This window comes from Notolabrus celidotus, chromosome 23, assembly GCF_009762535.1.
Source record: "Notolabrus celidotus isolate fNotCel1 chromosome 23, fNotCel1.pri, whole genome shotgun sequence".
NCBI lineage: Eukaryota > Metazoa > Chordata > Actinopteri > Labriformes > Labridae > Notolabrus > Notolabrus celidotus.
In genome coordinates, this window is record NC_048294.1 from 19938574 (window position 1) to 19966017 (window position 27444).

At 41.4% G+C, this 27444-nt stretch overlaps 2 protein-coding genes across 4 annotated transcripts in view; one reads left to right on the forward strand and one right to left on the reverse strand.

Moving 5' to 3' along the window:
• The first annotated feature begins 373 nt into the window (after window positions 1–373).
• Window positions 374–12078, forward strand: tspan5a (tetraspanin 5a). Of its 2 annotated transcripts, XM_034677097.1 has the most exons (11): window positions 374–763; window positions 2859–2909; window positions 3718–3864; window positions 3962–4132; window positions 5443–5568; window positions 5758–5805; window positions 5924–6040; window positions 6122–6183; window positions 6528–6641; window positions 8666–8706; window positions 9171–12078. In XM_034677097.1, the coding sequence occupies exons 1-9, from the start codon at window positions 683–685 to the stop codon at window positions 6598–6600; spliced, it is 876 nt and encodes a 291-aa protein (XP_034532988.1). In that variant the 5' UTR covers window positions 374–682; the 3' UTR covers window positions 6601–6641; window positions 8666–8706; window positions 9171–12078. The 2 variants fall into 2 exon arrangements, with proteins under 2 accessions (XP_034532988.1, XP_034532989.1); XM_034677098.1 differs by lacking the exon at window positions 6528–6641.
• Window positions 12079–15015: 2937 nt separating this feature from the next.
• rap1gds1 (RAP1, GTP-GDP dissociation stimulator 1) overlaps window positions 15016–27444 on the reverse strand; it is a 34492-nt gene continuing 22063 nt past the window's right edge. For both annotated transcript variants that reach the window (XM_034676429.1, XM_034676428.1), the window contains 10 exons: window positions 25322–25450; window positions 25015–25140; window positions 22776–22919; window positions 21404–21535; window positions 21143–21277; window positions 20905–21030; window positions 20485–20624; window positions 19453–19579; window positions 19033–19161; window positions 15016–18917 (listed from right to left, as the gene is read on the reverse strand). In XM_034676429.1, the coding sequence (XP_034532320.1) occupies window positions 18790–18917; window positions 19033–19161; window positions 19453–19579; window positions 20485–20624; window positions 20905–21030; window positions 21143–21277; window positions 21404–21535; window positions 22776–22919; window positions 25015–25140; window positions 25322–25450 (1316 nt within the window). In that variant the 3' untranslated portion in view covers window positions 15016–18789. The remainder of the gene's footprint in view (window positions 18918–19032; window positions 19162–19452; window positions 19580–20484; window positions 20625–20904; window positions 21031–21142; window positions 21278–21403; window positions 21536–22775; window positions 22920–25014; window positions 25141–25321; window positions 25451–27444) is intronic.

The following is a 27444-nucleotide window of genomic DNA, read 5'->3' on the forward strand; positions in this document are numbered from 1 at the left end:
TTTCTCCTGAAGTGTCACCAGAGGTGCTCTGTAGGATATCAGTGGACTTAAGCACCCAAAAAATAGCTGTAACTAAGTTTTTTGTTTGGTGTTAGCAGCATTGTCATCCTTTTGTCTTAATATGAGAGGACTTTATGTCAAAATTTAGCTTTTAGACATTTAAAATTATATATACTATGTACATTTCTTTATACATTGTACATTTATGTTGAAATTATACATGAAACTCGATTAAATCTTTTGCAAATGTCGAGGAACACGACTGCTCAGGCTTGTGTAGATACTGGAACAGCAGAGAACACACAGGAAGTGCTCCTCCCTGTCTCTGATACGATTGGCTGCAGTGTCTGTCTGTCATGTATTGAACAGCCAATCAGTGACGACCTCCCTCAGCAGCGGCCCCGCCCTCTGCAGGCGCATTTCTCTGAGAAGCAGCGGATCATCTTTATCCAGCAGTTCACCTCTTTATTATCAGAATTATTAACATTCAGCTGAACCAGTGATAGGGGGAAACCAGACTCCTCAGATCATGGTCCTGGTGCGGATCTGTAGCGGGTCTGTGGACGTCTGAAGCTCACGGAGTGAGATGCTTCCCCGGGGTGCTGAACCTGCTCCGTCCCGCACACAAAGCCTGTGAAGCAGGCCGAGTTTTTATCTTCCTCCGCGCAGATGATGCTCAAACATGACGGGGAATCATTTCAAAGGCCAGGAGGTCAGCTGCTGCATCAAATACTTCATTTTCGGATTCAACATCTTGTTCTGGGTAAGAAGGTTTCTGGTTTTACTTTCTGCGCCTCTCTCCGGCGCATAGCGGTCTTTATCACATCCAGCGATCAACACACAGGAAGGCCTCAGTTATTGCGTCTTATCACGGCTCCGATATCTTTTATTTACTCGTTTAGACTGATGTTGATGCGTTCAGGGCCCTCTGTGAGATTATATGTTCTTATTATTTTATACCCAGGATGTCCGGAGGAAACAGCTGCTGGTCAGCTGACCGCGCGCAGAGATAATCGGCTTTTTTAAGAGAACTGATGAGAGCTGAGCAGCTCCAGGCTGCAGCTTATCATTCATACTGTACATGCACCGTGCACTGACTGCACACATTCACACCTGACACTGCAGGTTATACTGACGTATAACATGACATGACGTCAGATGTGTTCAGATAATGATGTCATATATGTCAGGTGCAACAGGATCAGTGTTAGGGCGCAATTAGAGTTTAAAGTGCTGCTATTGCTAACTACTAAAGGGTTAATGCTCAGATCATCAATAGATATCTGAATGTGCAAATGTGAATGTTATATAAGGCTGGAATAAAAAACTGTAATATGATCTCAGTTATAGATTCAACAAAATCAGCACAGCAATATATCATCCCCCTGAATCATGTGATTCAATTATGACACATAATTCAAAAGTCATAGTGATGACGACATTTAAGGGCATTTTATATTCTTCAGTTTATCAGACATCATGATACATCATTCTATGGTCAATCACTGTCATATTATAGTTATGGTAGGCCATGACTTAAGTACTGTGTCGCACTATATTACATCGTGTCATATCTTATTATACCATACAACATCACATTATATTGTTTCCTATCATACAGCATTGCATCACATTGTATTGTGATGCGATGCAATAAGGCGCAATACCACACTGCATTGTATAGCAAAGTAAAATTTTGTATTGTACTACAGCATAGCATCATGTCACTTAGCATTTTATTACATTGCATGGTATCGTAATGTATCACATCTATCTGTAACGTCTTGTATCGCATCATACCGTATTGTATCGCATCACACTGCATTGTAATGTAACGCATCGCAACGCATCATATCATATAGTATCGTATCGAAACTATTGTATCATATCACATTGCACTGCATCTCTTCACATCGTAATGCATTGTATCATATTGTAATGTATTGTATCGTACAGTGTCGTATTGCAACACATTAAAATGCAACGCATCACATCATATCATAACCCATCGTATTGATTGTATGGTACTGCATTTCATTGCAGCCCATCACATCATATCGTATCATATTGACCGTACTGCACTACAATGTATTACATTGTATCATTGTATTACAACTGTTCATACAAGCGGCAACCTCCGGTCTCACAATATGAAGCCCATGCAGAAGTGTTATAAACTACATTCATTGAGAATCCGCTTGAGGCTGGCTGCAGAAACACCGGAAACCACATAGACACCGATTTAAAAAAGACGATCTTTGCAGCGCTAATAAACATGTTTACAGCCTGGTTCAAAAAACGGCTTGGGTCTATGTCGCTGATTTCTCTATCGGCACACACTGTACGGGGGGTGAATTTTTTTCTAACATGACGGTTCAGAAGATATTACAATTACGAGTTTTTGCCCAAATAAGGACATGACTGATTTGATTGACAGGAGGGAACACAAAGCTGTCGGTTAGAAGGCTCAAACCCCGCCTCTTTACCTCACTCTTTTTGTTGAGTTCAGCATTTCCAATATGGCTCCCGCCAACGATTGGCTTCAAAACAGCGCTGAGGAACAGATGGGTAACGTCACAGATTCTACGTCCATTATTTATACAGTCTATGGTTTCATATCATATCATATTGAATCGCACCGCAGCACGATGTTATATGTCATTGTATGGTATGGTATGGTATCGTTAGTTAACCTGCTCCCAAATAAATATAATGTAATAGCATGACAGCCTTACGAAGCTGTTCTCTTTTTCTCCTGATGGAAGAAACCAACCCAACATATTTGAAATTATGCTGATTGATTAAATTTCTTACTTTAGTAAAGTCTGTTGATTTTTTGTGACTGTGTTGTTTTTCAGCTGCTGGGCATGGCCCTGGTGGGAATCGGACTTTGGGCCTGGAGTGAGAAGGTGAGGATTCTGAGCTTTGACAGTAAAAATAGAAACACAGCGTTGTTTTAAAAAAATCAAAAGGTTGATGGAGCTTTTTTTGTCAAAGCTTAACATTAAACATGTATTCATCCTTTTGAAAAACAGTGTTTTCCAAATTACAGTTGTAACGCCAATCTGTTTATATTAACCATGGATACAATTAGCATCCTACAGCTAATCTATGTAACCCTGCTGCCTCTTTGAGCTCATTGTTTTGTTTACTGGCAGACATCTTCAGCATAATTAATCCAATTCTTTTACAAACAAGCTGAGATGAACTCAGTTTAACTAATAGAATTATGCAACCAGATAACAAACAATGAGTAGCTCCTTGAGAAATGAGTTTTAACTCACCGCAGAGCAACAAGTGCAGCTGTCGTCAGCTCTCTTTGTCCTCTGTGTAGGAGCAGGGGTCAAAGGTGAAACAGCATGCCCCATAAAAGACAGAAAACACAGAGTGAGAATATTTGATCTTTAAACTTTATTTCTGTGCACTTATTTCATTCAGCTCAGTGTGGAGGGCTGTCCATGCTGTTTCTTTACTAAATACAGACTCCACAGAGATACGCAGGGTGATAGAAATAAGAAATAAAAACACTTGTTCTCTCAAAATGTGACTGAATAACTTCCTTTAAGAACTCCAGCAGCCTCTCTTTGTTCTAACCCCGTCCTGTTCTGGACACCGCGTCCCCTTTGGCAAACACGTTGCGTCCTGAAAGTGATCCAGCTGACTCAGACTGAGTGCTTTCTCTCTCTTTCTCTCTCTGTCTTTCTCCCTCTCCTGCAGGGCGTTCTGTCCAACATCTCCTCCATCACAGACCTGGGGGGTCTGGACCCGGTCTGGCTCTTCATGGTGGTTGGGGGAGTGATGTTCATTCTTGGATTTGCAGGATGCATCGGAGCGTTGCGGGAAAACACGTTCCTGCTGAAGTTTGTACGTTCCGTTCGTTTAAAGACTAAGAGATTAAAACGTGGAAACTCGTCAGTGTTGTTTTATCTACGTGTGTTCTGGTCTTTGTTTCTCGCCGTAGTTCTCTGTGTTTCTGGGGATCATCTTCTTCCTGGAGCTAACGACGGGGATCCTGGCGTTTGTGTTCAAGGACTGGATTAAAGATCAGCTCAACCTGTTCATCAACAACAACATCCGGGCGTACCGGGACGACATCGACCTGCAGAACCTCATCGATTTCACACAGGAATATGTAAGTTTAGTCATCACACAACATTTCCAACTTCCAGATTAAATATTCTCCTTAAGGTTTTTTATTCTCAGAACATGCTGCCATGTTCAGATGACAAAGTGTTTTCAGTTCCTGAATAATGCAAAGAAAAAGCAACAGAAGTTTAGACTTAAGCATCAATATTTGATAACCCATATCTTTATAACGCCTTTCATGCATCTTGGCACACTCTCTTAGAGTCTTTTATATATGATTACCCTGAAGGTCAACTGGACAGGAATTTCATTAAAGCATAAACATCTTACTGAACTCTAAAAAATTGCTTTTGCGCAACATTGAAACTCCTGACACAAAAATTCACTTCAGTTTTTATTGAGAGTTTAGAGAAAGCGTTCCCGTTTTGTAGTTCAGCAGACACTGAAAGAATTTAAAGGGATGTCTGAATTTTTCCCCCAACCTTTACAGAGCTTTAAATCGTACTTCACTTTCAACTGTCTGAATCGTAAGATGAGTTTAAAGCTCCACAAAAAGCTGATAATTCTGTGAAATATTTATATTTATATTTTATTTATCTCTTAACATTTAAGAGAATAATGTGTAGCAGTGTGTGATTGTTATCGTAGTGTGATATCCTGAATTAATGGAATAAAAAAGGTTATTGGTAACTCTTCAGGGGATCTACGGAAGCCCTGGTGAGGCACATGGGACAAAAAAGATTGTAAACTCTTTAAGATTGATGTTAATATTTGATCCTCCTGCTTTCATGACCACAGAACAGATACAGATACATTTTGCTTACAAAGTGTGGATCGCTTCTTTAACTTTTTATTGTTTGCCAAACAAAAAGTTTCAAAACATTTCTTTCTTGTAACATTTCTTTGAAAGTTTTAGGTCTTTCAGGCTCACTTTTCTAACATCAAAGCTTCATATTTTCACATATCATACACACTGATGCCAATGTTAATATGACAGACTCATCCTAAAGTATAACATCTGCTAACAAATATTTCAGTACCAGTCGTAATAACACAGGCTTTATTTTTAGGATCAGTGTTTTTTATAACGGTCGATGTGATTTGTGAGTTTACTACTTCAGGATAGAGATCAGCTCTGTCGACCAACAGCAGCAGCAGCTCTGAACCTGCTTCATGAACGCTCTACGCTACAAACCGCGAATCTGGTCTGAGTGGATTTCAGTAATTCTTAATGAACGGAGCCAATCAGGTCATCGGGCCAGACAAGTCCTCCTGTGATGTAATTCATTGTGTTTATGTCTGGAGCTGAAATCTTGAATCACACAGACCTGTAACACTCCCTCCTCTGTGTCTCAGTGGGAGTGCTGCGGAGCGTTTGGAGCCGACGACTGGAACCTGAACATTTACTTCAACTGCACCGACGGGAATCCGAGCCGGGAAAAGTGTGGCGTCCCCTTCTCCTGCTGCACCAAAGACCCAGCGGTACGAGTCACTGAGTCTGCGTCATGTAAACAATGAAAGGGATGAGAGCGTCAGGAGATTAGTCGCTCAGGAGCATCCCCGAAATATCAGTTCATGCAAAATACACAAACATAAAACTTCTCTGTGACACACTTTAAACCTTGCTGCTTTTAAAAACTTGGATGATTAAAATGTTCTTTTGGTTTCCAGGAGGACGTCATTAACACGCAGTGTGGATACGACATTCGAGCTAAACCGGTAAGTTCAAACCATCTCAACTCGCCTCAAAGTTTTTAAAAGTTGTTCGCACCTTTCTGCTAAACTGAGAATGTTAAAGAAGTAGAGTTAACTGGAGGATCTTGTGTGTTGCTCTCAGGACTCGGAGCAGAAGGACTACATCAACGTGAAAGGCTGCGTGCCTCAGTTTGAGAAGTGGCTGCAGGACAACCTGACCCTGGTGGCGGGGATCTTTATCGGGGTTGCTCTGCTGCAGGTCAGTTTGACACGAGAGTCACGACACTTCAGGAAAACCATCACTCCCTGTGAAAACTAAAGTTTGCATTCTCTGTTTTAGATTTTTGGGATTTGTTTGGCTCAGAATCTGGTGAGCGACATCGAGGCCGTGCAGGCGAGCTGGTGAGCTTCTTCACTCTTCTGTCCTCATTCAGGCAGCTTCACGTCTCTCCCTTTGAAGCACACGATCCATCTGCTTTAACTGTTTCATCTCACTGCATGTGGGAGACAAAGCAGCTCTTTGTTAGTCATGTTTTAGATACTTTACTTTGTATTGTTTTAAAATGTGAAGGGGAGGGACAGCAGAGAAATCAAAGAAATATCATCTTTCCATCAAACATCTTCCTCCTCCTGAAGATGTTTGATGTGTCTCATCCTCGGGGGGGTTAAAGGGAGGAGGGTTACCGATCTGTCATGATGCATAAACTCACCTCACACCTCATTCTTCCTCCTCCATGCTTCGTCAGGGTGCCCCCCCCTCTCTCCATGCGCCGACTCCCTCCACACTCCAGCAAGAAAGCATCGGCTTACTACACATGAGACACACACACACATACATGCTGTATGTGTGTTTGTAGCCGGTGGGTGTGATGGATCCATGTGCTCAGTGTTTTGTCTCTAGCGTGGCTGTGATTGGCTGGATGTTTGGTCTTTGTGTCGTGGTGCGTTTAAGGTCCAGAGGTGTGATCGTAGCAGCTGTTGCGTATAAATATTATCCTATAGTAACTTGTAATTAAAGACAGATACGTTTAATGATAGTCGCAGATTAGTGGTGACTTCCTGCTGCAGCAAAAAAACTCACAACTAATCAAATCTGCAGGAAAATATTAAAGGAGCAGTCTGTGATTTTTCAAACCAGACTCCTTTAACAAAAACACTCATTTACTTTCTAAATATGACGTCTCCACTGTTGCCTGCATCACTTTGTTTTTGACGTGTTATTGTAGGTTTCATAAATCTAAAAAAATCTTCTCATGCAGCAGGTTGATCATAAACTCCCATAGGTGACTACAGTTAAAGTAAGTGAATGAATCTGGTTCAGTGCAGTGAGCTGTGTAGTGTCTGTTTAAAAGGTTCTCACCTGAACTAAAGGTGGTTTGTGTTTGCAGACAGGCAGCAGAGTAATCCTCGTGTTAAGGGAGAAAAAAGAAGAGATTTTGAGGATTAGGTCGTAAATATTCAGAGAATAACAACATCAGAGAAAAAAGGAGTACAGTTACGAGAATTAATTTACAAGTTTGCAAGAAAAAGTCGTAAATCAAGAAGATTAAAGTCGTAAATTTAGAGAGAGGATTCATGTACAGGCTTCAGTTAATCTATATGTAAAATAACAGACAGGGTGAGAGGAGTTGGAAGTAAGCAGCGTGCAGTAAAATGAGGATCATAGATCATCTTGTGCACAGACTTTCTGTTCCCTCTTATTAGGAACAGAATCAGTTTTTGCATCTTCTCACAGCCCTGATTCTTCAGCGTGGTGCTGATGTGCTAAAAAAATTGAAAAGTTAGTTTATGTGATAATCAAGATGTTATACGTACTTCGTTCTAAGCAGCCAACACGCTGCTCGTCTGATATTCCCTTTCAAAATAAAATACAGGCCAATCAAAGAATAAAATTATGACCAGTAAATCTACAACTTTTATTCTCTTACGCGTTTATTCTTGTACATTTACGACATTATTCTTGAAAACTTAATTTCTAACTTCCTTGGTGTTGCCCAAATCCTGACGTCTGCTCAACCTCAAAGTGAAGATAAACTCAGATCATTTACTCATTGAACGACGCACAATGCCGGGCTCACGATACGATTACTTACTGTTTTTTAATGCGTGTAATGTGCAGAGTCTACTCGGGACAGGTGCACGAACAGAGAGAGAGAAAGAGAGTCCTTTGGTTTACTGACGGCTCGTCGGGTAAAACTAAGCATATCGTCTCTGTGTCGGAAACTGGCAGTGCATCCTCATCTGCAAAATCTTCACCATGCCAGTACGCCTCTATTAAGCTACAGGAGACGTAATTTTCAGTCTTAGATATGAAGCGTTGAACTGAAGGTGGCATTTAAAATGGGACAGCTTTACTTCAGGACACCTGAAATTAAACACAGAGGAAAACTGCAGAAGAAAACTTAGATGTTTTTAATGTGTCAAGTGTTTGAACTTGAGGAAACTTGAGGATTGAGTTGTCGAGATAGGATCTGAGTCTTTGTGTGTCTGCATGTCAAAGAGCGTCCTACATGTTCATACTGAGCCGTAGAGTCTGCGTGCTTTGCATTAATCAGCTGTGGAGTCATGTGACCTAGAAAACAATCCTCCTCTTGTTTCCCGCCACTGAACACATTTTCTTCTTCTTCTCTCTTTCTGAACTCGTTACCTCCATTCTTCTTCTTCTTCTTCATCTTCCTCTCTGCAGCCTGTGGTTTAGACGCTGACCTTCTGCTGAAGTCTGTCCCCCTCCTGACCCAGAGCGTGTCCGTCTTTTGTTTCGTGTCGTGAACTTTTGTTTTGAAATGTTGAACCTCACAGGAATGCTGCGTCTTTGTTTTGCGTCTGTTTTAATGCATATAATAATATAACTGATGAATTTAATTTCCTGTCTCCTCTCTTTCAGTTTCTTCACCTAACGCTGAAAAGGCATTTCAACTCTAACAGGTAACCAACTTCAGAGAAATTAAATTCAGCTGTTAAAGATTAAAAACATCTGTGATTAAAAAAAAGAAATATTCGCAGATTAGGATGGGAGACACTTTTAAAAAATAGATCTGAGCTAATTATCTCACATTTTAATTTTTTAATGTTTAATTTTGTTTTCATAAAAATCTTATCTATTATTTATTGTTTTACATTTACTTTTATTCTAATGTTTTATACTCAATTTCACTCTTTTCAAAATGTTTTTTTCATTGAGTGATGAATGTTTTTATATGTTTTACAACTTAAAGATTTATTATTAAGAAGGATGAAGTTTGAAAATGTAATATACTCTTATTACACCAACAGACCCCTAAAGAGGATGCTTTTTGTAAATTTGTAAATTTGAGATGTGAACCATATCCTGATGCTGTTCTATAAAATCATTTTTCACATTTTAATCATGTTTTTGTTTTCTCTTCTAGCTGTGGGTCTTGAACGTGCCACCTTGAACACATCATCGGGGCGTTCGAGGACCTCACGATCACCTGAACCACTTTGGTCACTGAACCAGCACCTTGTTTCTGAGGCACTAATAAGATGTGAAATCTGTGTACATAATAACACTGTGTGTAAAAAGATCACCGATGGAGAGATGGTTCAACACGCACGCCATGCAGACCTTCACCACGCTCCAGTTTTGATAGAAACGTGTAGAGAGTAGGAGTTTTGATACATCTTTTTGATATTAGATCGGTATTTTTCACTGTGGAAGACGCTCCATGAACTCACTCATCGTGTAGAACTGTCCATCATAACGCCGTTCATCACTCTGAGGAGGGCTGCTCGTTTAAAGGCTCTGTGCTTGTTTATGTGCTGTAACACATTCTGACCAGACTGAGGCGCTGCAGAGTCACGAAGGCTTCAAACAGTTACGTACCTTACACTGGATCTGGATTTTTGGTTACAATGACACGTTTAGGATGTTTGTTCAATGACAGGAGACTGAAGGACTTTTCTTTAAGCTGCATTAATCCTGTTGACCTGGACCTGCCGATACGTCTCCATCCTGCTCAGCAACCAAACAGCTGACTTTATGTAAGTTTCCTGAAAAGAGGTAGAGATGAGACCGTTTCTCTCTGACCACAAAGTACTCAAACTTCTCAGAATAAAGAGTCACTACTTCAATAAGAAGGGATGACAGTAAAGGGTCATTCTGGTGTTTTTAAGAAACATTTTAAAGGCAGCTTAATCGATGAAGTAGATTGAAACACATTTGCAATGAAACGTGCTTCATGAAGGAAAAAAACAATTGAAAAATCGAAAAGTATGTTAAATTTTTTTGTACCAACGAGTATTTTAGACCCAAATAATGTCAAATAAAAGAGGGTGTAAGGTGTTAAGATCCTCCTCAGTAGATTTAAATTGTCAGTTTTCACTTGGCAGCTTGAATTCAGAGATATATCGCTTCTCGCTTTTTTAAACTCTTTTTCAGTATGATAGTTATTTATACGGTTATGTCTATACGCCCAAACACTACCTGGTTGCTGCGTTTATTCCTCCTCTTATTGTGAAGGGTTACAGATTAAACTTTGTCCCTGCAGTTAAAAACATCCCTGCTATAGAGGATACTCGAGATGTGTCAGCCGTGCACTGTTTAGCCTGAGCCATTTGTTCAAATGTTTAATCTGGATCAGATTTGGAAGTTGACTTCTTTAAATCGAGAATAAAGTAATCCAGTTTACATTTGTACAAGTTTTAGGAGTAAAACTGGATTGGATCATCCAGATTCAGATACAGATAGATAGATAGATCTTTATTTGTCCTTAATAAGGAGATTTGTTGCCAGACTTTCGAAAGTGACCATATCGGGGTTATCAGAGCTCTAAGTGGGACTGGATATGACATTCTGTGTCCACAGGGGGCACCAAAGTCCGCACTAACAGAGAACTCTTCGCAGGCACTCTATTTCATTTTAATTAAGGTTGCAACTTTGGGCAAAGGAGAGAAACAGGATCTGTGGAGAGCAGAGAGTGGCAGGATGGCATAAGGCAAAGGGTCGAGGTCCGGAGTCAAACCGGTGGCCGCTGCAACCGGGACCAAAGCCTCCGTACATGGGGCACTTTGAACTTTTTTAATCACCCTGTTTTCATGTTTTGATCCAAACTGCTTCAATCGGATCAGATTACTTTTAAAGTGAGCCCAGATTAACATAGCTCTGAATGGGATTACATACTTGGTCCACAGGGGGCGCTAGAGTTCAAGCAAACTGACAGATCCTCAAAACTGCTATTAGTCAAACTTTCTCATTATGGAAGAAACAGCTACTGAAATAATTCCTTCATTTTCACAACTCTATAGTGGACTTTTTGAAAATCTTAATTCCTGTAATCCAGCCCTCTGATAGGATTAGGGTAATCTTGAGTCTTTGGATCAAAGGTATCCACGTCCTGCTCTTAATTTCTCACCAACACAAACCCTGATAAATCTGATCTGATTTCACAGTCCAGTTTTATTCTTAGAAGATTTGATCTAATCTGATAGCTCTAATCTGATCAGATTACATTTAAACAACACGGTCCTTGTTAATAATTCGACCCCCAGACACGCCTCAGATTATTTCTTCCAAACCTCTGTGGACCGGAGGAATAACGACAGCAACCAGTAACATTTTTTCTGACTTATCTGTGGCATGTGAGTCTTAAAGGTACAGTGTGTAGAAACAGGAATATCTAACAGATTGTTACGCTCCCTTGCTCACCCCTCCTGTTAGTGAAGTACAGTGGCCTTCGAGGACATGAAGCTCCTGTGATTCTTAATACAGTTAGCGGAGGCTAAAAACTACCCACTGCACCTTTAAAAATGACCCACTGCACCTTTAAAAATGACCCACTGTACCTTTAAGATGGTTTTGATAAATATTTAAATTTCTGTTTTTTAAAAGGGAAAGATGTTTGTATTCTGAAAGTAAGAACTGAAGAAGGTAATGTCTGTGAAGCTGAATGATGAGAGAAATGAGACTCAGTCCTTTAACAAGAACACTAAATAAAGAGTTAACGCCCTCACTCTTAAAGGGGTAACCCGCTTTATTTAAACATTTTTAAGACGTTAAAAGGAAGGAGTTCATCCTTCTACTTGTATGACTCTGTAATGTTTGCAGCTGTAACTTTATTCTGTTGAAGGACGTAAACGTTTTTAAAGATTGGTGGTATATACACGAGCCGTGAAAAAGTCCTCTGTGTGTATTTTTAACTTTTCTTCATGTTGTGAGACGAACAGTTTTGAACATTTTAATATTTCTCTACATTTCCGCCCTAACTTGAATGAAAACGAAGGTTGAAGAAGATTGTTTCTCACTGTGTTGTTGCAGATTAAATCAGTATGAATAATGAAGTCCAGCCTACAGATTTAATTTGTGATTTATAAACAGGAAGTGTGAAGATGTTTGTGTTTCTTTGGAGTGATTTGTTGCTGAAAGCATGCGTCACTTGTTTGTTTATTTGGATTGATATCGTTGGAAACATTCAAAGCTTCCTAAAAAAGGGATTAATGAAGCTAATTATTTATTGTATTGAGCGTTTTTGGTTCTCTAACGTCTGGATGAACATTAAAGGTTTCTCACTGCAGATTGTCGTGCCAGGTGTGGGAGGTTGTTTGGTGGTGTAGACCTCTCACTCGTCACCTCCTGCTTCACCTCTGAGGATTGTTTAGATGATCACACTTTCTCCCACAAACATTGTAATGTAACTACCTCCTCTCATGTCCTGCTGAAATCAGACTGTTTTAATAGAGTTGAATTAATTAATAAAGGTGAAAAAAAAGCAAACATGGGACTGTGGAGTGTTTTGTCGTCTGTGTTTTGGCACACACAGCTCTCTGGTTTGTTGATGCGTCGCAGCTTCCCACACATCGTCTGTCGATGTCTCTGCACATCTTCACAGTCTGTCGCTGCCGATACAAACTGCTCTGAATTTACTGAAGACAACTGGACATGAGGAAAGACTTAGAGTACAAAACGAGACACTTTACAAAGTGGACTTCGATTTAAATCCCTTTGTTTTGCTAGTTTTGATTGAGGGTGTAAATGTTTTCTTTAAATACAGGGCAGTAAAATTCACATTTCAGAGTGTGTGTGCACCTAATTTAACTTCTCACCTGTCCCAGTCATCATAGTAATATGATAAGATTCAAGCAAATAACAAGCAACAAACATCCTGTGTTGAAAATTAAAGCTAATACAAAAGTCGCAATAACCGCAGTGTCCAATAGAGACTGGCTGAAACACGAAGAAATCCCCTCATGGCCCGTATTAAAGAGGGTGTTCCAACAGCAGAATTAAACATGTTTACAGCCTGATTCAGTCTCGTACAGTTTGAGGGGAGCATGTTATAGCTGTTTACCCAGAGGCCACGAGAAGCTCCGCCTCTTTCCCTGCGAAAACTCAAAGCATGTCTTATATATTTTAAAACATATCTTACTGGACTTCATATAAGCCACATGTACCTGAGGAATCCACTTAAATGAGTTACATCAAGGTTTTACGAACCAAAAAGAAGTCCTGAATTCCTTGTATTAATTAAAAATATAGATGCGTATTAAAGCTCCAGTGAGGAGTTTTTATCTGATTATGAAACAGACTGAAATTAATACTGCTGTCACCAAAATCAAAACAGACTGAAAGTTATTAACTGGAGCTTTAAGCTTCTGGAGGGCATCATGAGTGAATCTTTCTTAGTCCGTCAACAGATTTTTTATTTCTGGTTTGTTATATCTTGAAATGAGATGTTTATTTGGACCTGTCTTATGAATGTGGCTTGTGTTTATTCTAATAATACTTTTTTATTCAAAATTAGATTAAACACTCACTTGTTTTTTTGAGTTTTTACAGTGCTATTTGTCTATGTTGAAGGGGTTGAAGTTCTTAATCACTTAACTATTTTATATTAAAGAGTTCTGCGTATTTGGGCATAATTGTGGGCGTGGCTAATTTGAAGGAAAGGTGGGAGCATTGTGGCTGTTTACCAGGTGGCAGGGCTACAGCATGAAGTCTGCCGCTTTGCTCGTTTCTGGATCCGCCCAGTCCAATATGGTGACCTCCATCGTTTGACCTCTTCAGAAACAGATGGGTGATGTCACTGAAAGTGCATCTTGGTGCAATGCTGTCCTCCCTTTCACTTCCTAACATGCAGGGAAAGAGACGTATCAAACAGTCCTTCTAGTGGCTTCTTGTGGATTTTGGTTTGAAGAACTTTGATGACAAAGTCCCAGCCAGGTCGGTCTTTTTAACATCCAGCAAACAGGTGAACTTCAGCAGATGTGTTGCTTGTGATTTCTTATTCAGTAACTAAATCAAACAGCACTAATCTTCACCAAAGATGAACGTTTTTCCAAACAATGGACATATCGTTGAGTCTGTAAACAGAGAAGTTGAGGGTCATTTCAACACCTTCTGCAAAATTCTGAATTTATTCCAATATGAAAACTGCTTTTAGGATTTATTTTGGATTCAAGAGGGACGTAAAGAACAGCAGAAACTGTGCAATCTGCACTCTGTAATATGTTTATTTATTGCACTTCATATTGTTATCCTGATATTGAATGGTGTAACTGCTCATAGCAGATACTTCTCACATTATGCAGTCTTATATGTGAGGTTCTTTTAAATTAGGAATCAGGGTTTAACATTTGCATCTGAGAATATTTGCCTCGTGTTTGATTCGAGTGAAGTTAGTTTTACAGTTTTCAGAGTCAAAGGAGAGAGAGGAGTGGAGGCAAGTTGAAGACATTTTTGAGCATACAGAAAGAGTGACTGAGCTTCATTAATCTACATCATAGGGGAGACGGAGAGGAAGGAAAATAAAAGAAACTTCATGGAGGTCAAAGAGAGAATGGTGGAATAAATGAGCCCTTAATGAGGAGGGAAATCCCTCAAAATGTTTCTATTTTTATCTGTAATATATTTGATACATGGTTTGGTTTCCTATTTCTTTGTGTTGACTGTTGGAGCTGGTTTGGGCTTTTATTTTGAAGGCAGGGTTTGTCGCTCACCTGCAGGAAACAGGATATAATCAAATAAAAGAGGGTTCTCTAAAGAGATGAGAATAAGGGACAGCTATGATTCTCTTTGCGTAAATATGTCACCAACATGTCTCATCCTGCGCAGCTCTTAATGTATGTGTGTGAATGAATCATTTCATTAACAGGCTTTGAGGACTGCGTTTGGATGAACTTAAAGGAACATGTCGTGCATTTTTATGTTGTTTCTTTATTTTTAAGACTTGACTGAATTTTTTAATTCTTCACTTTGTAAAAATAAACAGACACCACACGTGACCAGCTATCATCTTTTAATATTCTGCTGAGTTACAATCCTCCAAATGTACAACTCATGACATTTACAACAAACATTTAAGTTTATATTTGTATTTTACGCAGTTACTATGGATACATCTCCACTGGCATGTGTCTGTAAAGAGCACAGATCTGATAAATAACCATTCATACCTTTAAAAAAGAAAGCAGGACCACAGCATGTCTGAGTGTGTGCGTGTGTGTGTGTTTGTGTGTGTGTAACAGAGTGTGACATGCTGAGAGGAGCACACACCCCTTTGATTAGAACGGAGGGAGGGTTTGTCCTCTGGGGGGCGCTGTGCTGATGTGGAGGTGACTGCAGTGACTGTCGAAGCGTTCTCGTAAGATCCCAGACTCTCGACTTCGAGCGATACGATGATACACACACACTGAACACACACGGAGGGACGACGGAGGCTGTGTGTTACTCTCTCTCTCTTCTCTCTGGAGCCAACGGGGCTCTGATTTTCAGAAACGACCACTCACTTTATAAAATCTTTGGCTTTGTTCAGACTGAAGACTTGTGTTTGGGCGTTTTAGATCCAGAGTATCCAGATTATTTTCAGGAGGTCTGACGGAGAGGAGTGTCAAAAAAATGAGACAGGAAAATATTTTAAATTTGTTAAATAGAATTGAGAGTAAAGTTGAGCTTTCAGATTCTGTGCCAGGCTTTAAAAAAATCAGAGGGCGATAATTATAATCTGACTTAATCTGAATATATAAAAAGAAAAGTGATCTTCCCCTCTGACTCTTTAAACCCTGTTTCTTAATCTGAGAACTCGACTTCACCTCGATGGTTCGATTCTACTCTACCTCGTCACGTTTCTGTCACACCTCGCTCTGACACTCTTCTGCAAAAACAGACATGAGCATGCCGTTTTAAACTATCAGATTGAAGATTGGGGCTCAGATTATGTCTCAAAAGTTCTAGTCGTAAACTGTATTCACACAGGATTAATGTAACCTGAGGACCCCTAATAGTTTGTAATCATTTCAGAGATCATCTGATTTTTTAAGCCTGTGTGTTTGACCAGGAAGTAAAAATTCTACCTCTCATATTTGAGGACACAGACGTCCTCTGATAACAATCCAGTCCGAATAATTTGAGGAGGTAATCTTTGTTTTTTACGAATGTATTCGCAGCTTTTTCAGCGTCTTTTCCTAGGCTGCTTTGAATGTCGTACGCAAAGGTTTTGACGCATTTTAGGTGCAGCTTCAGCGGGATCATTGTTTGAGATCTGTTCACAGAGAGAGCAAAACAAATGTCCATCAAAGATCCAGATAAAGAGTGATTAGATGGACGACGTGCTCTGCAGCGTGCAGGGAGGAAACAGGTTCATTGCTTTTGTAGTGTGAGCACATTACGCCTGGAAACACGAGCTGCACGGATGTGGACGTCTTCTTCTTTTTATGAATTTCCTGCAGGCTGTTTGATGTAGAAGCTCTGCAGGAGGTGAGTAGTCCTTAAAGACTCAAAGATAACGACACATCCTGCTCCGAGGTCAAGCCCGACGCCTGATTGTTTAGAAACAGTGGCGACAGTCCCTCTTTAAATCAGATTTTCCTGCAGCCTGAACAAAGCCAAACTCTCATTCATAACTATTTTATATATTGTTCTTCTTTGCTCTTCATGCCACCTCGTCCTTACCATCAAGAAAATATGAAAGAATAATCTTCTCCGTACTTTAAATGCTCTCGACTGTGAAACAAACAAGACTGTGATCAGCAAAAATCAGATTTATAAACGTGATTCAGTCTGAGGAAGAAATATCTCCTGAATCGTCTTTAACTTTCTAGATTTCATGATTCCTGGAGAGACGTTTCTTCTTCAGACGACGTCATACTTTCTGCACCTTGTGGTTTTATTTCTAAACTCTCTCTCTCAGCTTCTGCAACTTCTGACAACTCCTCAGGACTTCTTCCTCTGCTCTGAGTCTGGGATCTGAGCCGGACCTCACTTACAGACTCTGGTCTTAACGTGGTTCTCTTGGTGATGTCGAGGAGGCTTGCGGAGCCTCTGTCGTCGCTGTACAGGTGTGTGAGCGTCTGAACATCTGTGGAGTTACAAACTTTGATAAAATCTCCAGATCTCGAGGAACAAGTGCAAAAAAGGAGTGTGCTCGACCGGAGGTGTGTGTGACGGACGACGGTGGAGAATGTGAGCGGCTGAGAGGTCAGATGAACACGGTCACACCTTGAACAGGACTAAAACATGCACAGTTTCTAGTCAATTTACACTCGAGCTACATGGGACACGACTGGGCACATCATGGATGGCTGCTTTTCTTAAAAATGAAAGAAAAATCACGACAGGAAGTTTTTTTGTTCTTTTGTGCACATTTTACACTGGTGGGTGTTTTTTTTTGTTTTACCGGCGGATGGTATCACAGCTATGGTCGTAAAGAGTGTCGTCTCTTATCTATTGCGTTTGGCTGTTTATGGCGCCTCAGCTCCGAGGAGCTACTTGTAGCAGAAGATGCATGCACAAGTAGAGGAGGGCACCAGGGTCAGACTGACGGAGGTGACTTTGAAAGAAAGCGTGGGAGTTAATGGTGTCCACGTCTGAGAAACGTCCCCGCAGACAGAGTTTCAGAGCGGGTTAACCCTTTAGACCCCAGAGAGCCTGACGTTTGAAAAACTGCCCGTTGTCTCAGAGCGCAGAGAGGAAGGAAGAAACTTTGAGCTGGAATCAGAGACTGGAACCAGAAAACAGAGACGCACAGATGTGAAAATCAAGGTTGATACTGACTCAGATGTACATAATAGTGTGGCCGATACCTGACTTCTAATATCAACAAAAGATGAGCAGGTTTCATCAACTCAATTTCAGCCTCTCTCCACTAGCTGGAGCTGTATTTCTGGTTGATGTCTGCTGCCCTAATGCTCTAAAGCTCTACTACCTGGATGTAAACGAGCACAGGTGAGACTCTTAGTGTTTTCTTGACTTTAAGGTAAATTTAAAGGCTGCTAGAGCTAGCTCTGCTACAGGTAGACATACTCTTTTGACCTGTTGTGCATGTTGAAAAGCGTTTAAAGCTTCATATCAAATCAAATAATCAGCTCAGTAAACAAGATATCTACCTGGAGGCCACGGCCAGAGACAGACGCTGTTTTCACAAGATATATATATAATTATATATATTTTATATTCTACATGTAAACCCTTTTCTATCTCTTACAAGTCTCCAAAATTAAACCTACTTCCTAACAGTCTTTGTTTGATTTTATTACATGTAAGACTCAGGGAAGTTTGGGCTGTTATTTGTCTCTGTTTTTCGAGGATCCCACCCTGAAACAAGCTTTTCCCTCCTCAGTCCAGTTTAAAGTTCTCCCAGGCTCTAAAGGGTTAACACCTGAAACTACACCTGCCTTGCCCCGCTCCATGGAGCCGCTCCACTGCTTTAATAAATCTCAATGTTATGGCTTTCAGGAGAGTTTTGGCGTCTGACAGAGGTCTAAAAACAGTTGTGAAGGCTATTCATAAGTCAAATACTCAGAACATCAGTCTGACCCTGGTGGCGGTAGGCGGGGCTTAAGTCTGACCCTGGTGGAGGTGGGCGGGGCAGATGATTTGGGGGCGGAGACATGACCGTATGTCTGGCTGGCAGTTAACGCGACATGGTACCTTGGCACATGACGATGGGGCACAGGGAGGGGGGAGCATCATGAGGTGTCGTCGGGTGGTCTTTAGGTCAGGCAGGCATTGGGCGGGGTGAAGGGTGTGTGGAGGTGGGCGGGGTTTGACACAGTCATTTAGCTCTGGGCAGTTAACCGCTGCTCTGTGAGCGACGCCTGGTGTGATACCGTTTTGTTTTCGTGCGCACGCAGCTTGGACACCACGTCGATGAACTCCAGGCTCTGGACTTCTTTATGGAGGGGCTCTGAGGGGAGAAGACGAGAAGGAGGAAGAGGAGGTGCGTGAGAAGTGTCCTGTGTTTGACCACAGTGTAACTCACTTCAAGAAACACAGGTATCACATGACTGTAGAAGCCTCACCTGATCCCATGACAGCACAGATGAGAATCATGGAGTTGTATTTGATCTCTGGAGCGCTCCTCTCGTCTGACAGCAGTTTGTGAAGCACTGACACCAGACTGGCTCCCACAAAGTCCTTCTCTGCTGCAACTGGAGCCCAGAAATAAGAGATACATAATATCAACCGAGAAACAAAGGTTAGCATAAAGCATGCAAGAAAAGAAGCAGTGTGGTTACTGGACTATTCTGCAGACAATTCAGACCCTTGTCCAGACTCACAATCTCACGTTTCGTCTCTTACACTGACGCATGAACTCAAACGCTGTCCTCCATCACAGAGGATTTCTAATCAGAGCAAACTCCCTGCAGACTCCTCTGTTCGTCAAGAGGCTCATAAAGAGAGTCAATACAAATAATCAATATCTGAATTTCAGTTCTTACCCAGATCCAGTCCTGCGATGAGTCCCAGAGCCACCAGCGCTTCATTCTGCATTATCATATGCTCACTGGTTGCCATGGTGACTAAGTGCTTGACGCCTCCTCCCTGGATGACTGTTCTGACCACTTCCTGAAACCCACATTAAAAAAATCATAAATGAAAAAACAAATGATGACTTAGTTTCTGCTTTCATTTTCTCTGAACCCATCGCCCTCTGTCTCACAACAACAACAACAATAACTCCTCAGTGCAGCTAGCTGTTAGCAATAAACATCTGAGTTTTTACAGTCAAATTATCATCTTGAGAAGCGACCATGTGTTCAAATCAGGAGAGAAGCGAATATCAGCCCTTCAGAAACATCTGTAACATAAACACACATCGTTCATCTGTTTCTGGTTAGTCTCAGCTTCACTGCAAACACTAAGTCACAGAGGCTTCACCTCGCCTCAGCAGTAAACCCAAGAAAAATGTTATTAACTTGTAATTAACATGTTTCAAGTTTGCACCTGAATCAAGCAGATTTGTGTCTCAGTGTAAATGTTTGATCTAAACTGATTGTTAGCTGCTCTTCATGCAGATATCTGTTTATAAAGGGGAACTGTCATCACAGTGTCACCCATGAGAGCCAGGATATTGTTATGGAAGATTTAGCCTCCTTTGCTCTCCATACAAGGGATGGGTGATAACATTTATCAGGGATAAATACATTTTAAAAAAGTATTTATTTTTCTCAGAATTGTGACTTTAATGTAAGAATTCTAGATTTCTGAAGCTAAATTCTAGAATTCTAAGATCAAATTCTAGAATTCTCAGACTCAATTCTAGAATTCTGAGATTAATTTCTAGAATTCTCAGACTCAGTTCTAGAATTCTGAGATTAAATTCTAGAATTCTCAGACTAAATCCTAGAGTTATCAGACTAATTTGTAGATTTTTGAGATTAAAAGACGGAACAGGAACTTCAGAGTGTTGATAAAGAGAGTGTTAAGTTATTCTGCATTTTAAAATCAGTGTGAGAATCCGGTTGTCAGACCTTTGACTTGCTGTGTCGGATGAGAGCAGACAGGAGTCTGTTGGACTCGCCCATCACTCCTGCGTGATCTTTGGCTTCACACCACTCCACTAACCGCTCCACCAGCTTCCCATTGGTTCCCAACTGGTCTGCTGCTTCAGCTGAACACAGAAACACACACAAACAGGAGATGACTCACATGTTAACTTTTGAAAGCTCAGACAGAAGTTTAAGTTTCAGCCACAGAAGCAGCTTTAAAACCATCTGTAGTGAAGGACGGGAGCGGTACCAACCATATTTACAGTTTCATGACTCAGATTGTTATGAAACCAATAATCAAACCAGAGCTGGTGGAGATTTCTACAAGCTGCTTCACAGCCTGATGTGTTTCCAGAGCTATGATGATTCTTGTGAATTAAGTAGGAGGTGAAAAGTCCGTACCCTGTGTGTCGATGAGCATACGTAACGTCCCGAGCAGTTTGAACTGGACTGGAGGCATCTCTGACTGTAAGAACTTCAACACCACGTCTGCCACGCCAGCTGAGAGCATCTTGGATTTGTTCACCACTGCAGAGAGGACACACGAGAGGCTCAAACACTACTCTAACATCATAAATATTCACAGATTATCATTATGTGCGTGCAGGCTTCAGTAAGTTATTCTGATGCAGCAGCTCACCAGGTATGGCCAGGTTCCTCAGGGCGCTCAGTGCTGCATGCTGGACTGTGACGTTTCCTTCTTCAACGTGTCGATCCAACAACTCCAGAAGCTTCTGCACGATACCAGTGTCCACCATGTGGATGCAGTTTCCATCTAAACACGGGGAGAAATATGAAGGTACAGGTGCCATGTTAGAGCCATGGTACTTATGTCACAGTTAAGACATCCCTTCCACAGATTTGGACTTTTCCTGCTGCTGAAAAAGTCCCTCTTTCTTACCATTGCGAGCAAAGTTGGCGATGGCGAGGGCCCCGGCTAGCTGCAGCTGATGGTTGTGAGACGGGATCCAGGACAGAACTCTCTGGAAGACGCTGCCTTTCCCTCCTTCAAACAGCTTCTGCATGGACTCATCTACACAACGGAGGAGAGACTTTAGATCAAACTGTTTCATGAGACAGTCAGTGTGGAATATTTCACAGATTTTCTTTGAACAAATCAAACTTTTCTGGACCTTAACACACTCAAGAACTTAAAAGAACTCAGAAAATGTGCACATTTGTCAGGTCAAAAATGGGCGGGGCTTATTGGCTTTTCAACCACTCCCAGCAGCTTTAAAAAATACAGCCCCTAGTGACAGTTTCACTTAAAAAGAACTTTGAAACCCTTTTTCGGCTTCCTGAGACTTAAGACTTAAACAAACTCAAAGGGCGTGGCTATCACAGCGAGTGGAGAATGTGCTCTTTACTTGAGCGTAGATTGCATCATCTCTCAGGAAGAACATCAATCAGGCTCTCATGGTAACAGAAAAATGTTAAATTGACCACAACAGGCAGATAAGAATCTATCGCCAAGGAACGCTAACTGCTGAGGAATATTTAATGTTTTTTACAAACGTGTTTGTATTTAAGTTAATAGCGGGATAATGTATGGTAAGCAGGTAGTTACAGGAAATATAATCCTGACAGGGTGAGACAAGACCCCTGTCGGGATTCTATTTCCCATAACTTCCTGCTAATCATAAATTACATCACATACATTATCCCTTATATGTGGCCATCTGAGATTTACCTGCTAATGTGAAAATCTGCACGCATTCAGTGCTTGGTGGATGCTCATTAAAGACCCTGAGTGTAATTTATTGATAGATGTTTCTGAGGCAGCAGATTTCATTGCACAGCTGTAGAACTGGATCTTATTAGATTTTATCAGTGTGCTTAATGAACCCACTGGAGCTCTAATCAGGCCGGTACCATGTAGTCCGAGCTGCAATGGGTCTATTATGTATATTAATAACACACCATGTTCAAGTTCAGCATGCTGTGATAAAATATTTAGAGGTTGAATTATTAATGCTCTGCATCAGTGCTGGACAGAAGACATTCATATTCATGGTCACTTTAAATATCTGAACAGAACTTAAGTTAGTCAGGGGAGATTTCTTTCTATTGATGACCTCGTGCGTTTGGCTCTGGGTCTGTGCTGCAACAAAGAGAGTATGAATTTTTAACCGCTGTCACATGAGCTGATTTCTGAGTCGAGGTTCAGGAGAAATTATGAAACTGGATTTCTGTGTTTTTAACCCTGGACATAAATCATCTGAGTAAAGATAAGTTTCACTCTTCTTATAGAGGTTGATGTTGGGCGTGTTTACCTCCCAGCAGCAGGAGAACCATGAGGTCCGAGGCGGTCTTCAGCTGGGCGATGTCCTCCTCCCGCTCTCCGTCCACTGTCTGAGCCACCACCTGCAGGAGACACTCCACCAGGCCGGCCTCCACCAGCTGCAGCTTTATCACATCTGAGAGGAGGAGAGAAGAGGAGGAGGCGGTCAGAGAGGAGCACACTGCTGCAGCTGCAATGCAGTGCTGCATTATATACGGATGCATCACATGGGACCAGTCATGGCTCTGCATGCCAACACAGGGCTGCAGAGCATGGAGCACAATAAAGGGATGTGTGTCCGTGAAGAGCTACAGTACAGTGAGTCTGATTAACCAGGGTTTACTCTACAAGCTCTACCCTTCAGACTGCAGCTTTAATGAAAATATTTGAAGTTGAATTCATTAAGAATAACTGTTTGTAACACTGTGTGATACAATCACCAATATGTGGGGGCTAAATGTCTGTGATGCATTTGAGAAGAAGACACGATGACAAGTCAACTATCGAAAGCTGCAGCCCTAGTTTGGTGTACATGTGACAATATGGGAAAGAAATAAAAGTAATTGCACTACACCACCAGACCAGTAAAGGGCAGTAAGAAAGAGATAAGGCAAAGATGACACCACAGAAGTAGACAGAGAGGCCATGTGTGACACCACAGTTAGCCTGTTAGCATGAAGGAGATTCCTCTTGTGCTGTTTTCGATCGTGCTTTATTACAGATGGATTCACTGAATCAACACTTGGAAGGAGACGAGCTCTAGAGACAAAGAGGATTCAAAACGCCTGAAACGCTCGACTTAAAGCAAGAAGACAGATTTTAAAAGCCATGTCAGAGATGGGCCGGTGTTCCAGTTTAAAGAGCGACCCTGTTAACTGGAGACTTTCAGCCGGATGCATCCCTCACAAACGTCTTTAGATGATCATTAAATATCTGATGAGGATATTTGGACATTTGAATAAAATCTAAACTAGGATGCATTCCCGAGGACTCCTTCTGTGTTTCAACAGCTGTTGTAAACTCCATAAACACTGACACGTTCAGCTGAAGGTCTCCAGTTTACAGGGTCACTCTTCAGACTGTAACACCGGGAGCTGACAGAGACGCATTCACACTATCAGGCTCAGAGAAGACCAATGTTCAGGAGTTATTAAACCAAGTGAATCACAGGTGTGTGTGATGTTATTGTGGACGGAGGGGGAAATAAAAACACTGAGGGTACTCTACCAATCAGAAACGTTCAGCACTGCAGGCCCCGCTCCCTAAAGTTCCCAGATCTTTGGAAAGTACTACCCCTGTAGCAGGGACTTTTCAGGGGAGATTAACTACCCAGGAACTAAACTTACACCCTGGTTCCTGCTGTCGAAGAGCACATGAGGCGTTTTTAAACCGCAGGAACTTTACCCCTGAACTATGTGTGTTTCGATTGGAGGAATAAGGGTCTAAAAGACCCTGGAACGCTTGGTCGAAATGCACCTATAGTTCCTTAAAGTTCTTGCTGTGGAAAAGCAGCTTATAATAGCAATTTTACAGTCCTGTACAAGATTAATAAAAGCTTCCAGCTTCTCCTCTCCAACTTCATCTTGTTTATCTTGAACCATTTGAACATTTTGTCCTGACCTTAAAACCCTGACATAAAAACTATTTGCTTTAGACCCAAGCACTTTAACGTTGAAAAATAAATCTGTATTGGTCTCTGTAACACTTCTACATCATCCTTTCCCTTTCCATCACAGCTGTGAAGCTTCCACAGATTACTGTTAATGTCTGTGTCCATAAATCTAGCGAACATGCAGAGTGACAAACCAGAAGAGAGATGGAGAGGCAGCAGAGAACAAGGTTTCTCTGGAGTGGAGTTAAGTAGGACGTTGTCCTGGAGACTGACAATGTACGAGCACCCTGAGTGCCTGGAACGGTGATAACAACAGGCAGCACACACACACGACAACACACACACACACACATTTAACAGACACTGAAACACACACGGAGACATTCTTTAAGCTTTAAAGAGAGCAGCTGAGTAAATGCAGGATCTGTCTGCTATGACTGTGCAGTTTGCAGCAGCATGACTCACACTGAGGATAATTTACTACAGAGTAGGTGGACATGGTTTCATTTAAATGCATGAGAGGACACTGCAGACTCTCACTGGGTTGTGTTTTCATCTGCAGACTTCTCAGATGGTGAAATGGCTTTTTGTTAAACCATAAAAAATAAAATCTTTTTACCGTTTTCTGCCAGAGGAGCCAGAACCTCAAAGATCATTTCCTTCTTCTCGTGTTCGGTCTGCTTTTGGAAGAGACGAACCAGCTCCTCTGCGATGTTGGTGGAGGCAAACTGCTCTTTGCTCGACTCTGAAAACACCCAAGAAAAATCACAGGTGAGTCATGAACGAGAAGAAAACCTCTCGTCTACCTGGACCCGTTTATGCATCCAGGGACTCACAGTAAATCCAGTTTAATATCTCCAGGTGAGACGTTAATTAAAGGTAAATAGCGTGTTAGCATCCCTGAACAGGTATTCATGTAAACCCACCGAGCTCCGCCAGATTCCCAAAGGCAATTAGACACATTTCTGTCAGGGCTGTGTTGTGGGAGTGGATGCCGAGCAGCTTTACTAGAGTGGGAATCACTCCCATGTTGATCAGCTGGGCTTGTAGGGAATCTGCAAACACACAAACAAAGACACAAAGAGATGAGCGGATGACCTGGAAACGTAACGTAGAGGTCATGAGATCAACAGATACAAGTGTGACTCTGAAACTTTACTGAGAAGACAAGTTTGGAAAAGGTACAGTAAGCCTAGAGCACAGAGAACCACCACCAGGAGAACAAGATTATTCTGTTAAAGCACCTTAAAGTGAGACTTCAGCACTGAGGATGGAGGTCTACTCACTGTTAACTACAGGTATGTGAATGCATGAAGGCTGCGATGCATGCACAGCGCTGGTTTTGATGCGTTGGCTGTGCATGTCTTCGAAAACTAGCGAACAGGGATATTATGTATATGACCAGCAGGGGCAGCGTAGAGGTAGAGCGGATGTGGCCTTGTCAAATGGAATGCTCCCCGTCAATAAAGAAGAAAAGGATAAAGCGGAACGAGGGCTGTGCATTATGGGAAGCATTACACGAGGGAGACTGGTCCGATGCAAACTGAGAATTGTCCCGAATCAGCACGACATCCGGGTAGTTTTGGCATACTGCAGATTTTGTTCTTGTTCACATACTACATACTGAATTTTGGCCAAATCAGTACGTACTGCTAGTATAGTAGGCGGTTTCAAAAACAGTCTATCTCTAGCCTCGGGATGTTGGATCTACAGCCTTTAGATGTCGGCACACCAGAGGATCAAAATAAATAATTATTTATGGATAATAGAGTTTCGCTCTCAGAGTAAACAAACCTGCTAAAAGTCTGCATGCAATCTTGTTACTTGTGCAAGCTTGAGATTGGGTTACGAGAGAATTTAACAGCCACGTTAAAGAAAATAATCGGAGGTTTGGAGAAGAGAGTCGTACGATATGAAGAATAAAGTTGTGATTGTGAGAAAAACTCAAGGCTGCCTTGTAGTCTGTGATTTTTCAGACTCGGTTTCCTGCACAATCTCTTCAGAGTTCTGATACGTATGACAATGATGGCTTTCAAGGATACTACAAGTTTGTCTTTTTAGGGTCGGCTGCTCTCACATTCTAAAATAACGTTGAGGTTAAAAGTAGGATTTCTTTCAACCTTGGATTAAAGAGCTAAACACCCACATCATGAAATCAAATCATCGGTGTGAGGAATGATCACCAAAAACACCAAGTGTGGATGCATTTCACATGTGATGGTGAGAAGAGGTAGAGCTATTAGAGACACCTGGAGAGCAAAGAGAAAGCATTATTCTTCCTTTTCAAACCGGAGTGAATGAAAAGACGGTGAAGGGATGAAAGAGATGTTGGATGAGAGGAACAGAACAGAACAGGAAACACTCAAACGGATCTTTTCAGATCCTCGTTGAATGTCAAGATGACCTTACAGAGAGACGACGAGCTGAGCCTGAAGAGCAAAAAAAGAAAGCTGATGGAACAGATACACGTGATGTTTGGAGACCAGAGAAGCCCCAACAGAGGTTTGTGTGACAAAATGAAGAAGAAAGGAAATATAGATAAAACAGAAGATGGCAAAAACAGAGGAAGGCGGCTGAGTTTCTCTAATGAAGCTAAAAGTTAAGATATCACTGCGTCACAGAGAGTAGGAAACTTTATCACGCTGCTGCAGCATCTTTTCAAGGACTTCCTTTTTCTAGATCGAGCGAATATACAGTAAGAAGAATATTCCTGTTTGTTAAACCTGGCCCATACTTTTAATTTCTTCAGGTCTAGAGGAGTACAAACAGTTTGGGACTTCCTGCAGTAGATTGCTTCAGCCGGCAGCCGCTAAACTGGCTGTAGTCACGCTGTGTAGAGTCACAAACTTTCAAGTTTATTTTTGCTCCAGACAGGCTCAAGATTGTTAGTTGACGTGTCATAATATATTCAAGACAAAATAACTACAAATAGAGGGTTTTTTTGTGCCAGTAATATCCTTTTTATAAACTAGAAACATCTGCTACATCTGTCTGTTTAAAGCTACCCAACTCTAAACAACCAATCTACCTTGCATGGCTCAAAATGTTC

Excerpts from the sequence above, each read along its gene's own strand:
- tspan5a (XM_034677097.1), top strand. The coding sequence starts at position 683 with ATGACGGGGAATCATTTCAAAGGCCAGGAGGTCAGCTGCTGCATCAAA. Across the intron at positions 764-2,858 it reads GATTCAACATCTTGTTCTGG|CTGCTGGGCATGGCCCTGGT; the intron begins GTAAGAAGGTTT and ends GTTGTTTTTCAG. Across the intron at positions 5,569-5,757 it reads GCTGCACCAAAGACCCAGCG|GAGGACGTCATTAACACGCA; the intron begins GTACGAGTCACT and ends TTTGGTTTCCAG.